At 42.3% G+C, this 15,261-nt stretch overlaps 1 protein-coding gene across 1 annotated transcript in view; it reads right to left on the bottom strand.

The window, feature by feature from the left end:
* Positions 1 to 6,327, bottom strand: part of LOC138961866 (NXPE family member 4-like) — a 28,928-nt gene extending 22,601 nt beyond the window's left edge. The window contains exon 1 of the mRNA XM_070333544.1: positions 6,207 to 6,327. Within this exon, the coding sequence (XP_070189645.1) occupies positions 6,207 to 6,280 (74 nt within the window). The 5' untranslated portion in view covers positions 6,281 to 6,327. The remainder of the gene's footprint in view (positions 1 to 6,206) is intronic.
* Between the last annotated feature and the right edge of the window lie 8,934 nt (positions 6,328 to 15,261).

Here is a 15,261-nt window from a genome sequence, read left to right as displayed (position 1 = left end):
AAACATAATACAAAACGACACAACATTGTTAAAATCATTATTGGCCAACGTTGAACGTTTACGAAGGCCTCAATCTTCCCGCGCCGTAGACCAGATTAATAGGTGCTTGATTTTGGTATTTTCATTTACATAACATTAAACCTTTCTTGGGGTTCATGTTCATGGCAACAGCGATATTAATATTATATGATGTATAATATTATATTTCAGCATATGTGAATTACATGTCATCATACCAAACTGTCATACATTTTTATTCCTACATTATTCTGATTGATCACAACCAAACCCACTATCATTGGACACATCCAAATGCAAGCGCCTGTTCTTGACAACTTGCCTTTGATCTAAAACTTGCTTGGATCTCTTGTTTGGCCTGAAGGTAAAATGTACAATGTATTTTCTGATTTGTGCACAAAAGCTTTTCTTTTTCTTCTTTTTTTTTTTAACATAACAATGTTTAATGTCACTGTATGTTTGAAAGACCATGGTCACATTTGTAAAAACAAATGTTAAATTAGAAAATAAATAACATTTTGGTTCATGATTTTTTCCTACACCTGTGCTGAAAATAAGACATAAAAATGTTGGTATATAAGTCACTCAAATGCAAGTATAGTATGAATTGTTTGAGTTTGTTGCGGTTGACCCTGCACAGTTCGACCTATGTTGTTTTTGTTGAACAATTTTGCCGTCACCCCTCCCATAGGGTGACGTATTTCACAACTTCCTGTGTTACACAAACTCAGTGATGACCAATTTTGCCTTCACCTCTCCCATAGGGTGACGGATTTCACAACTTTCTACTGATGAACAATGTTGCCTTCACCCCTCCCATAGGGGGCCCCCATAAAAAGAGAAACAGAATCCGTTAGTCGCCTCTTACGACATGCTGGGGAGCATCGGGTAAATTCTTCCCCCTAACCCGCGGGGGGTGCACGACTTACACACGAACTGTTACCAAAGCGACATGCTATTTGGGACCAATGCACGTTTTTTTCCTTTCTCGTGTGATCTTGACGCCCATTGTAAGCCAAGCTGTTGATGTGTGGTATGTGACCAAGTGGAGGGATGTTCTTATCCCATGTAACACCCAGGCTGTTGATGTGTGGTATGTGACCAAGTGGAGGGATGTTCTTATTCCATGTAACACCCAGGCTGTTGATGTGTGGTATGTGACCAAGTGGAGGGATGTTCTTATCCCATGTAACACCCAGGCTGTTGATGTGTGGTATGTGACCAAGTGGAGGGATGTTCTTATCCCATGTAACACCCAGGCTGTTGATGTGTGGTATGTGACCAAGTGGAGGGATGTTCTTATCCCATGTAACACCCAGGCTGTTGATGTGTGGTATGTGACCAAGTGGAGGGATGTTCTTATCCCATGTAACACCCAGGCTGTTGATGTGTGGTATGTGACCAAGTGGAGGGATGTTCTTATCCCATGTAACACCCAGGCTGTTGATGTGTGGTATGTGACCAAGTGGAGGGATGTTCTTATCCCATGTAACACCCAGGCTGTTGATGTGTGGTATGTGACCAAGTGGAGGGATGTTCTTATCCCATGTAACACCCAGGCTGTTGATGTGTGGTATGTGACCAAGTGGAGGGATGTTCTTATCCCATGTAACACCCAGGCTGTTGATTTGTGGTTTCTGACCAAGTGGAGGGATGTTCTTATCCCATGTAACACCCAGGCTGTTGATGTGTGGTATGTGACCAAGTGGAGGGATGTTCTTATCCCATGTAACACCCAGGCTGTTGATGTGTGGTATGTGACCAAGTGGAGGGATGTTCTTATCCCATGTAACACCCAGGCTGTTGATGTGTGGTATGTGACCAAGTGGAGGGATGTTCTTATCCCATGTAAAAGCCTGTCCAGATTTGAGATGGTGAATGGGCGGTTCTGGTGAGGTTATGCCCCTTCTTTCTTTCGGCTGGTAACAGGCGGAACCTCGCGGAAAGATCACACGAGAAAGGAAAAAAAACGTGCATTGGTCCCAAATAGCATGTCGCTTTGGTAACAGTTCGTGTGTAAGTCGTGCATTTTATACGGTAAAAAGACAATGGTAACAGGCGGAACCTCGCGGCAAGATCACAGGAGTTGTCTGGCGTTATCACACCAGAAGCGCTCATTAACCGATTACGCGGAAATGAGTTGTTATATTGTTACCAATTGTTAAAGCAAGTACAGAAATACATTATTCAGATGCTTAAATAATCAAAAGACTTGGGAGGGCAATTTGAAAAATTCAAGTCAGGCAGTTGATTTGTGGTATCTGTACAAGAAGAGGGATGTTTTCTCCCATGTAAAAGCCTGGCCAAATATGAGATGGTTTGTTTGTTTGTTTGTTTGCTTAATGCCCAGCCGACCACGAAGGGCCACATCAGGGCGGTGCTGCTTTGACATATAACGTGCGCCACACACAAGACAGAAGTCGCAGCACAGGCTTCATGTCTCACCCAGTCACAATATACTGACACCGGACCAACCAGTCCTAGCACTAACCCCATAATGCCAGACGCCAGGCGGAGCAGCCACTAGATTGCCAATTTTAAAGTCTTAGGTATAACCCGGCCGGGGTTCGAACCCACGACCTCCCGATCACGGGGCGGACGCCTTACCACTAGGCCAACCATGCCGGTATATGAGATGGTGAACCGAAGTGTTTACACAGGAACGGGTGTGCCTTTAATGTTGTCTTCCTTCTTAGCTACGCATGATAGAAATGACCCTCAACTGATTTGCATACATTCTATATACCCTTCGCGCAGTATGGAGGCTTATACGTCGTTTATGACCCTCTCCGCGCATCACTCGCTCAATCCTGTTTTCATGTCCCGTGTCTCCGTCGTTATCTGCTCATCTTCCCTTTTCTGTACATTTGCCTTGAGTCGTCAGTCTGCGCTCAGAAAGTGCGCTGTTTTCTTCTTCTGCATCATCATCATCATCATCGTCATGAAAATAGTAAACAAACAAACATGGGAACGCAGACAAACGTTAGCTCGACGATTCTTTTTATTCAACTTTTCACATTTTATTCAATGGGGTGTACTTTTGAAGAATAGATTCTTTTTGTTGTGTGCCATAAGATAAAAACACAATAGTCGATAAGATGTATGACAACCAGAAAATAATGGAAGAAGGTCCATTTTCACATTTTATTCAATGGAATGTACTTTTGAAGAAGGGATACTTTGTGTTGTGTTACATAAGATAAAAAAAAAAAAAAGTCGACAAGATATATAAATCCAAAAACTGATACAATGTCCTGATATAGTTCTCATATTCAAAATCAAATGTTTTTTGGTCGACGTACTAGTAAATGTTACGTTTGGTTTTGTCAATGATAAACGTTCCAATTACCTACCATTCTTGGTTTTTGATGTCGATAAGATGTATGACAACCCGAAGAAGAACGGAACAAGGCCAAGACTGTCGCATCTTGAACACACGGCCAGTACCGTGTAACTGGCCTTGACACGGAACGATCCAAGGGGGGCAATCTCAGTCATCTGAAAGAGGGAAATCCAAACGCAATCCGCCTTGTTCGATTTTATGGGCTTGGACGATAGAGAAAAATAAGAAAAGCAAAAGCTGGAGTCCAGTCTGGACGAAACTGCTATCAAGAACGCAGAATTGATTTTTTTAGCCGTAAGCGCCATGTTTATCGGAGCAGGAAACTCTTCCAGAGTGAGGCCCCTTTGTTGGTTTCACTGCGGCCGCATTGTGAACAGCAGTTATGAGAAATTCGAAATGAGAAATGGCGCTTACGGCTAAAAAAAAAATCAGAAAAAATCAATTCTGCGTTCTTGATAGCAGTTTCGTCCAGACTGGACTCCAGCTTTTGTTTTTCTTATTTTTCTCTATCGTCCAAGCCCATAAAATCGAACAAGGCGGATTGCGTTTGGATTTCCCTCTTTCAGATGACTGAGATTGCCCCCCTTGGATCGTTCCGTGTCAAGGCCAGTTACACGGTACTGGCCGTGTGTTCAAGATGAGACTGTCGGTGCAGGCCCCGGAAGAAGACACAAAAACATCATTCTGGTTGATTCATTCATGTTGGTGACAGCGACATTTGGAACGCTCCCTGAAGGCACACTCATTCCCGTGAAAACAGCCTTCGACTCGCCATCTCAGATCTCGGTATCTGCGATAAGTAGGCTACAACTCTCCGACAGAACACATTACACAAAATTGAACATCCTGACAGTGAGTTTTGTTGTTGTTAAATGGATTTATTTCACAAAACGCCAATAGTGTCCGTTAACAAAAAAAATGCTTCCAAACCAAGAACATATCAAAATCCTGCTCTTTGCAGGGGACACCCCGACTGTTACTGTTTGGAATGCAGGGCCGGACCAAATGAGTTGTAATGGGGGGGGTTCCTCCTTTTTTGGGGGGGCAAATCAGCGAAGTGGCGAAGCCATTTTTGAAAAACGGTTAAAATCTGTGCAATCTGGTGCATTCTGTGCCTTGTTTTGAGGGTTAAGGCCTGTCAGTGTGAGTTGGTGGGGGGGGGGGGGGGGGGGGGGGTACCCTTTTCTCATCGGATTTCACATTGAATAAAATTTGTTAGAGACACACACAAAATTTATTAAAAAAAAATTAAAAAAATTAAAAAAACACTCAAAGCAAGGTACACGCTTTTTTCAGGGGTGGGGTTCCGGAACCCCTGGAACCCCCCCCCCCCCCCCCCCCCCCTGGGTCCGGCCATGGAATGCTTACAGTTAAGGGGAGGGCTGGTCTTATCCCACGTACAAGTCTGACCAGGTCTGAGATGGTGAACCAGAAGGGTCGACGGTGCCTTTAAGGGGGGGGGGGGGGGGGGGGTACCCGAGCAGGTTGTTTACGGCTGTCGCCATTTTACACGGAGCATCCCTGATTCTTGAACTATTCCCTTCTTTCAACAAGTGATAGGTACACAACCCACACAGTTGCGAATGAATCATAGTAGTCTAGTGTGTAAAGTACGGTCTATCTTAACAGACCTTGCATGCTTACCAGCCGTGTAGACTATTGTGTAAACCCCTATGGATCTGTCCAGGCTTAAATTCGGATAAGAGCACCCCTCCACTTGGTCACATACCAGGAATCTGCAGTCCGGGTGCTTCCCGTGCAGAGTGGAAAATATTTACCGGATTGATTTTGTAGGGGGTAAATTATCTGGAGGGCTTAAATCCGGCAAGTTGTGCAACTGCTCGATATCAAATCTCGTACTGTTGAGTCGATCCCCAAATTCAGAGAAAAAAAATGTGTCACTTGGTGGACTGGTCATGTATAAGTTGAAATTAATGTCCACCAAGTATAAGATAATTCGGTCAAAAGATGTAGAAATTATTATTCTTTTAATGGGTTGCTTTTTTTAAGGGGGTCACCTTGTATTTCATTCCCCGTGTAAATAGTTCAAACAAAACATTCGTACACCGGAACACGTACAACAACTTGTTCAACGATTCTCTCTGAACTGCCATTTTCGTAAAAATATATCTGTAATAAAAGAAAAGTAATTACTTTAATGCATTAGCAGATATCAGTTGTACTATTCCCAAAAGGACGTTGAGCATAGTGAAAAATAGAAAGCTCGAGTTGTTAGAAACCCAACCTTACGAAAAGCAGGAAATGTGGCCCAGGAACAAAGACACAATTAACAAATGACAGATTTTATAACAGGCGACAGGTGTACAAGTAACCTAGGGGTGACATACACTCACTGGAAGTCTTGACTGTAAGTAAAGTTGTTTAGGCGACGTATTAAGTCTTATTATTAACGTATACAAAGTTTTGCAAATGTGAAAGAGTGTATATTATGAAACGCCCTACATTGGTGTGATTGCCCCCCCAATCCCCCGTAAAAAAAACCACACAAAAACAAACACACACAAAACACATACTCAAACAAAAAACAATTACAATACAAATTTATACAAATGTGATGTTATATGTTATTTGCAAAATGTTTTACATTTTTACAAATCACGGGTTAACAAGTGCGTCGTCTGTGCCGCTGAAACTGCGCAGATATATTCTGCCCATTAGTTAAACAAGTAAAACAGACAGTGTTCAACAACAACAACCACAACAACCACAACCACAACCACAACAACAACAACTCAGCTTTCCAGTAAACAAAAAGCAAAAAGAAAACATTAGCCCCAATATGACAACAAAGAACGACACGAGAAAAAAGTCAGCAACAACTTACGAGAAGTAAAAACTGAAGTAAAATATCCATGCTACAGCACTCAGACCAGCCGCGAGTTTATACACGAGTCGCATTGCTCCGAGTGTTGTGAAGACGAGTGCGGTCCATCTGTCAAGCGCTGTCGTAGACACACACGTTGTCCCAACGACTGCCCATATTTCACAGGTTTCACGGGTTTTCCCAATTGTTGCTCTCGCTTTGCCTACTGGTCAGGTTTAAACGCCGACTGAATCGGAGACGGGAACAACAAAATAGCTGTCGGCCCACTTCACAAGCGCTGTCATAGACTACAGACCACTGCCCATATTTCACGGGTTTCATTGCTTTCTCAGTGGCAGTGCTTGCGCTCGCTTTGCCGATGGGACACTGTAGTTGACTGGTCAGTTTTAAACGGAGACAGGGATCACACAGTAGTTTTCGGCTAAGTTTGGGCACTTACTCAAGTCCTGTCTCAGAAACAGAGGTAGTCCCAACGACTGCCCATATTTCACAGGTCTCACAGGTTTTTCAGTGGTTGCTCTCGCTTTGCCTACTTGTAAGTCGCCGACTGAATCTGAGACGGGAATCACAAACTAGCTTTTGGCCCAGTTTGGACACTCAGTCATAGTAACAGACGTTGTCCCACCGACTGTTCATTACATTTAGTCAAGTTTTGACTAAATGTTTTAACATAGAGGGGGAAATCGAGACGAGGGTCGTGGTGTATGTGTGTGTGTGTGTGTCTGTCTGTGTGTGTGTGTTGAGCGATTCAGACCAAACTACTGGACCGATCTTTATGAAATTTGACATGAGAGTTCCTGGGTATAATATCCTCAGACGTTTTTTTCATTTTTTTGATAAATGTCTTTGATGACGTCATATCCGGCTTTTCGTGAAAGTTGAGGCGGCACTGTCACGCTCTCATTTTTCAACCAAATTGGTTGAAATTTTGGTCAAGTAATCTTCGACGAAGCCCGGACTTCGGTATTGCATTTCAGCTTGGTGGCTTAAAAATTAATTGATGACTTTGGTCATTAAAAATCTGAAAATTGTAAAAAAAATATTTTTTTTATAAAACGATCCAAATTTACGTTCATCTTATTCCCCATCATTTTCTGATTCCAAAAACATATACATATGTTATATTTGGATTAAAAACAAGCTCTGAAAATTTAAAATATAAAAATTATTATCAAAATTAAATTGTCCAAATCAATTTAAAAACACTTTCATCTTATTCCTTGTCGGTTCCTGATTCCAAAAACATATAGATATGATATGTTTGGATTAAAAACACGCTCAGAAAGTTAAAACGAAGAGTGGTACAGAAAAGCGTGCTATCCTTCTCAGCGCAAGTACTACCCCGCTCTTCTTGTCAATTTCACTGCCTTTGCCGTGCGCGGTGGACTGACGATGCTACGAGTATACGGTCTTGCTGCGTTGCATTGCGTTCAGTTTCATTCTGTGAGTTCGACAGCTACTTGACTAAATGTTGTATTTTCGCCTTACGCGACTTGTTTTTACAGTTGTGATGATGGCGATTTTGAAATTGAGTTTGTTTGCTGTTCAGCTTGGGTTACAAAATTGGGAATTGTTTTCGGAGGCGAAGAAAGTCAATTTTTTGCGAATGTATTCAATGCAAACTGTGTTGACGCTTTTTGGAGAGAGAAAAATGTCTTTAAAGGCATACTAACGCACTCCCGTGTTTACAAAGTGTAGTTTGCCCACAATCGATGTCAAACGCACCATAAGACCATATAATGACGATATGTCACCATGCGCGGACCATAATACATGCATTACAGCTTGTTCTAGCCTCTGAAAAAGTGAGGATGTCAACAAAGCCGCGGAGTTCTCTCCCTTGCATCAACGTTACATGTGTTGCCAAATCTATAAATATGACGATCCAGATCAAAATGAAAATTCAAATATCTCAACATTTAAGGGGTCCTAGACCACAATATTTTGCAGGGAACTTAATTTAGCATGTCTCCAGCTGTTGGTAAAGCAATTAGCGTGTATAGTCATCGAGTACATATGGCTTTAAAACAAGATAGAAATAAAGAGAGAGAGACTCAGAGAGGGGGAGAAAGAGAAAGAGAGAGGGGGGGAGAAAGAGAGAGAGAGAGAGAGAGGGAGAGAGAGAGAGAGGGAGAGAGGGAGAGAGAGAGACAGAGAGACAGAGAGACAGAGAGAGAGAGTATGTGTGTTGTGGGGGGGGGGGGGGTGAAGACGTTGACGACGACGACGTTGATAATGATGACATTTGTATTGTATTACTAATAAATGTATGAAAATAATCACTAGGGTCCTTTAATAGAACACCGTTATACTCCCGTGTTGTTACTATTCTCTCGCTTTCCAAAACAAATGCTGACAATAAAGGATATAGAAATGAGAACGTTTTCACTTCATATTGAACTTGTAGCACGGGACGAAAAGGAATTGGTGCTGAATGATTTCCCAGAGTTATTCTCCCAGGTAGTATCGCGAATTCCAATAACTCCGCCCCAAAGCGTCCAATAAAACGTTCACAACTTGGAAGCGCTCAGACAATTTATGTTACGTGTAGGAAGCCAGAATATCTTTTTTGTCTTTCTTCAACACTGTATCATTTATATAATAATACCCCAAGAATTTTTATCTCCAGTTATCCTCTGAAATATCCGAAGCAGATGCCTGTTTCTCCATAAACCAGACTGATATATTACACAATAAAGCTCGCAAGTACGCTTCTGGCTTTGGTAGGTTACGGGTTGTAGATAAAATGTACATCACAAAAAGGGAAGCAGAGAAGGAGTTTAAAAATGTAGTGCCACCTGTACTGTACTTGCTTCTAGGTCTGTTCTCTGCGTGCGTGTGACTTTTCGCTATTTACTTTGTATTGTATCCGATCTGGTGATATTATTTTTGCTGCCCCCCCCCCCCCCCCCCCCACCCCCTCTCTCTCTCTCTGTTTCTCTCTCTGTGTCTGTCTCTCTCTTATGACCACACACGCATTGCACGCACGCGCACACAATCACACGTACGCACACACGAACGCACACACACACACACACACACACACACACACACACACACACACACAATCAGGGCGACTGATTAGTCAACGTGCGTTTATATATATATGCGATCATACCTGCATCAAAAATTCAGACAGATAAAGAGAAGAGAGAGTGAGTCAGAGAGACAGAGAGAGAGAGAGAGAGAAAGGGAGAGAGACAGACAGACAGACAGACAGACAAACAGAGAGACAGAGACAGAAACTGAGAAAGAAGAAGAAAAGGAAGAATCTGGACGCTACCCAAGACCTCACCAGCCCCCGCAACACTCTGACATTACAACCTCAGACGTGCCTCTCTGCACCCTCTTCACCCAGCCACCAACCCTCCCTCCCAACCACGCCCCCTCCCCCCTTCCCCGCTGCTTATATTAACCTGTTCCCCCCTTCCCTTCACCCTCTCCCCTCCACTAGAACGCGGAACCTGAGACACAACAAGAAATTCCTCCGAGGTAGGAAAAACACCCCCGTTGGTCAAAGGGAAATAACCATTCTCACTGCTACCAACTGAGAAGGTTATTTCCCTTTGACCATTAATATGTCCCTCTATAAGTCCTTGTAGAATCTTAATCCACCAATAACTCCCTCACCGTGTGTTTGACTGGTCCCAATTTTTGTAAGGACCGTCTCAGGAATGTATAGAACCTGTTCACCAAGTTTGGTGACGATCGGTCCGTTCATTCTTGAGATCTATATGCGAACACAAACACACAAACAAACACATCGACTGAATCCTATACACACCCCTATACCGGGGGTGTAAAGATGGGGTACGAAAAGCTGGTCATGGTCACAGCTGGTAAGTCAGGAAAGAACGAATGCCGAGGCGGAGGAGCTGGATGTGGGTGGTGCTGGTTGAAGATGGAGCAGGGAGAAAAAAAAGGGTCCAGAAAACGGGAAGAATGGCTAGAAAAGGACAGAGCCGCACAAGAGTTCAGAGAAAGGCAGAGAAAAAAGTATGCCTATTTGAATATTCATGCTGCATCTCTCAGAATTGATGTTGTCTTCCCATCGCGCTTTCGGCCTAGTCTTTGATTTTGGATGCCTGTGCGTTCTTCCCCCTTTTTTTCGCAGAAGATTCCTCTGTTTCGCTTTAGTTTCCACCCCCCCCCCCCCCGTCCCCACCCCCCATTTCTTCTTCTGGTTTATTATTGTTATGTCCACTATTAGGGAGATTTGTGAAATGTTGTATTATTTTGGTCACGTAGAATAAGCTTTTGCTTGGGTTCGTGTCCTGGCTGCCTTCTGTCAACTGTTTCTTGTCATGTACTTTTGAATACAATTTTGTTTGAACCAAAGGCAGAGAGATACAGACTACTCTTCCGCGACCTGTCCTTTATAGATAAACTTACACAACATATACGACCCCTACCCCTGCCAAAAAATGTGAGAAAAGAAAACACAATAAGATAAAAAAAAATATTGAACACAATCAGCTTTTTAAAAAATAAAAAAAGTAAACAAAGGTAAAACACTAGTACTTAAGAAAGAAAAATTGAGAGGAGGAGGTGCGAGGGATGGGGTGGGTGGGTGGGTGTGGGGGAAGAAAACCTAGAACCCTATTCTATTCTTCGTAGGTAGCACTGCAATACTTAGCCAAAGTTACGTTACTTTTTTCTTTCAAGTAGAAGATCTTCAAAAGACTCAACACTCTGCAGTCAATTCACGCTAAGCTGGGTACCTACTGGAAGATGACACTAAGAAAACACGCAAGCACTCAATCCTTTATAACGAACACCTCATGGTGAAAAAAATCGGCTTGCCTTCTTGTTTTCCTCTGTCAATTTTCCGTTTAGATGTAAAAACACATGTTTTCCTCTGTCAATTTTCCGTTTAGATGTAAAAACACATGTTTTTCTCTAATCTCCGCTGAGCAGAGTTGTCAGTCAAGTGTTCAGGATTGCAGAGTTTGACTAATTATTTCGCAGACTGTGTTTTAGTGGATGTAGTCATGATGACTCGAAGTTATAGAGGAAGGGGAGCGTAAATATTGTTTGATGAAATGGTCGATGACCCTTTTAAAAAAAGGTTGTTAAGATTTTGTCGCTTAGATTGTTTAGTTAGTTTGTTTTCTGTTGATTGGTTCGTTGGTTGCTTTTGTTTTAATTATTTATTTATATATATGATAATGCTGACGTTTTGCGAGGTGGGGGAAAGACGGTCTTTTGGTTGGTCGTGTGCTAGACAATTTGGTTGGTTGCATGGTCTACTGATTGTGTGTGTGTGTGTGTGTGTGTGTGTGTGTGTGTGTGTGTGTGTGTGTGTGTGTGTGTGAGTATGTGTGTGTGTGCGTGCGTGTATGTGTGTGTGCGTGCGTGCGTGTGTGTGTGTCTGTCTCTGTCAGTGTGTGTGTCTGTCTGTCTGTGTGTGTGTGTGTGTGCGTGCGTGCGTGCGTGCGTGTGTGTGTGTGTGTGTGTGTGTCTGCGTGCGTGCGTGCGTGTGTGTGTGTGTGTGTGTGTGTGTGTGTTTGTCTGCTTGTATTGTTATTAGACTGTTGATTTTCTTCCTTGCTTGCTCGTTCTTTTCCGTTTGTTGAATTGTTTGTCTTTTATACTTCATGTTTACGCTAATTCACTTTACAATATCTATAATAATAGATATATGCTATATACATCTATCGTTCTAACCTTTAGCAGGTTTCCGGGTTCTGCATTTTTATTGTTGTTTTAAGCCGTCCAGTAAAATTGGCAACTCTCCAAAATAAAGAAAGGAATCACCACTCTGTGCAAGGATCTTGTTAAAAAAAGGAATCGTAAATTGACAAAGTGGCGCAGTCTGAAACGTTAATGCTCCAAGATGTCTAAGAGTTGTTCAACTTGGCTGACTTTTCATTGTAAATCCGCTCTTCTTGCGCGCACTTTTCTCTCTGCTCTGTCGCCATAAAATGTCCAGTCTACAGCATGCTATCAAATCGGTCGGGAAATGTTCAAACACTGTGTCTCTGCCTGTCTGTCTCTGGCTTTCTCTCTGTCTCTCTCTGTATATCTCTCTCTTTCTTTCTTTCTCTGTCTGTCTGTCTGTCTGTCTCTCTCTCTCTGTATTTGTGTATGCCTCTCTTTCTCTCTCTCTCTCTCTCTCTCTCTCTCTCTCTCTCTCTCTCTCTCTCTCTCTCTCTCTCTTTGTGTATGGACCGCTAGCATTCACAATACAATCTTTGAATGTGTGTGTGTGTGTGTGTGTGTGTGTGTGTGTGTGTGTGTGTGTGTGTGCGTGCGTTTGTGCGCACGTGTGTGTGTGAGTGTGTGTGTGTGTGTGTGTGTGTGAATGTGCGCGTACGTGCGTGAGTGTGTGTGTTTGTGTTTGTGTACGTGTGTGTGTGTGTGTGTGTGTGTGTTTTATTCGCATTGAAATATGTTTGTTTGTTTGTTAAAGGCTATACGTGCTTGAAGTGTAATGGCCACAGTGTGTGTGTTTGTGTGTCTAGCTGTCAGCCTATGTTAGAGTCTGTGTGTATAATTATATCGGTATTGTACAGGACACGGCGGAAAGAAAATGTTCGCAGCATGCATCGTTGTTCACAACAGCGGGCCTATTTTTAATACAACATTTATTAATATTGTGTCGAGCTAATAGGTTCAATATCAGATTGTTTCCTACTTACAGAAGTTATTACACTGTGAAGTCCTTTCTAAAGGATCTGGATCGAGGAGCAGGTGAGACTAATTAAAACTTCACTGTGAGAATAAAGTACTTGTTGATTACTTGTCGAATTCACAGGGGAGCAGGGGGTGTGGGGATATAGGCACACACACACACACACACACACACACACACACACACACACACACACACACACACACACACACACACACACACTCACACACACACACACACACACACACACATACACACACGCAGACATACACACACACACACACACGTGCCCACACGCATACACACACGAACACACACGCATACACACACAAACACACACACACACACACACACACACACACTCACACATACACACACACACACACACACACACACACACACACACACACACACACACATCGGGAGACAAACCTCGCTCTCCGCCCTCGTTAAAACATTCAGTCATTACTTGACTGAATGTAAAAACACTTCTCAGCTGCAGGTATTAGATTTGTAGACCTTGTCTTTAATTGTTATTAATGACAATCAATACTGTCACATGCACAGCCTGGCAGTGACCTTGCGAGTAATTTTGTACTGCTGATATCAGGAACTGAGTCACCGAGGCAATGTTCGTTATCAATTTTTTTCTCTCTCAATTCATCGAGAGGGACAGTATTTTCTTTTTTATGTGACCATTATTCGCGTTCTGAAGTTTTCTCAAACTTCGTTTTTTTGGTTTTTTTTCAATTTTTTTTATCGCATATATGACGTCAGCGATTAAAAGAGAGGATGAAAAAGAGACGTTTTGGTGCGTGAAAGTCCGTAAAAACTGCATGTTAATAAATGCACACAGATAATTGTTCAACCAGCAATAATGAAATACTTTTTTCTCTCTCAATATTAGGCACTTTAGTAATTAAGAAAAGGACTTCTGTGCATAGTTTATTGGCCATTTTAAAAGAAGTACAAAACTAGTCCTAGGCTTATCATTATGTGAAATAGAGATCACATGTTGCTTTATGTTGTTGACAGAATTGTTCAATTCTTATTACATGTATTATTTAAAGACCGGATGAAAAAAGCAATACATTCTTTTCCTGTCATCCTTGAAAAAGATAATAGATTCAGTTCGATCTCTGTTTGTTTATCTGAATATTTGAATGTTCGTTTGCTAGTGCGTTTGTTTGTTGTGGTAGTTTTTTTTATCAAAACATGTATATACTAGCAGTTAAGTTCGGCTTCGCCCGGGTGTAAGCGGAGCCCCATAGCAATCTAAGACAGTCGCTTTCCCATTGTTATCAGCTTTACCCCCCCTTGTTTGGATAACAACAAAAAAGAAAGAGTTACCTCCCTTAGCTTCTAGAAATTTCCGGAACTGTCCAGTTAATTTTTCTGTCTTCATTTCTCCCCCTCATAGGAGCAATAGAGAGTCTCTAAGATCGCTGGCATGATGTGCTTGCTACAGGTGAACAGTAGGCACTGGACTGGTCTTGCACTATATGGACTGTATTCAATAAATGGGAGGTCCATAATCTGAGAAAGGAAACAATGAATAAAGAAACTAAAACCCAGGTGCACATCTGCGGCTCCTAGGGAGTGTTCATGCACACTATCTTGTTCCTGCCTCTTGCCATATCAGAGATATGGCGACCACAAACAGACAGACAGACACACAGACAGACAGACACACACACACACACACACACACACACACACACACACACACACACACACACACACACACACACACACACTTACATCCATTTTTATATAGTAGAGATAACGTTTTACAGCCGCACTCGCCTAAACGAAACACGCTTAAGCAAAAAACTCGGATATCTGAAACCAAAACCAATTCCCCGCCAGACCCCCCTCTTTGTAAGACTATTTCTAATTCGGATAAGCCAAACTCTGTCAAAAAATAGCTAACTCAAACACGGACATCTCAAACGTGATTTTGACAGATAAGCCAAACTCTAAACACTGTCGGATAGACTTTTGTTTTTTTGTTTTTTGCGTGAAAAACACGTCAGGAAGATAAACATATTTCGTCACGGCTATAATTATCCTACGGAAACGAACACGTCACCTGTTTTTTGAGTATGCGGGGAAACTGATGACGTGTGCCACATTGACCAAGAAATACACGTGTCACGTGATGTGACGTTGAAATCCTTGCGGCTGCCAGCATGTTCCAAACAACTGTTGCAGTGTTCAAACACGAGTGGCTCTCATACAAACCTCTTTTTCCAATCGAAGGAAGAGATCTTTGTGAAGAGCAAATCTACCTGAGGAATGTATGTGCTCATTTTGAACGAGTGGTGAAGATCAAACCACAATAAACATGCAGCGAAACAAAACATTTGCCTACAATCTATGTTTACGGAGATTTGATCTTGATTTATGACCACAGAGACA

Source organism: Littorina saxatilis, linkage group LG3 (assembly GCF_037325665.1).
Source record: "Littorina saxatilis isolate snail1 linkage group LG3, US_GU_Lsax_2.0, whole genome shotgun sequence".
Classification (NCBI taxonomy): Eukaryota; Metazoa; Mollusca; class Gastropoda; order Littorinimorpha; family Littorinidae; genus Littorina; species Littorina saxatilis.
This window is presented reverse-complemented; position numbering and strand designations above follow the sequence as displayed.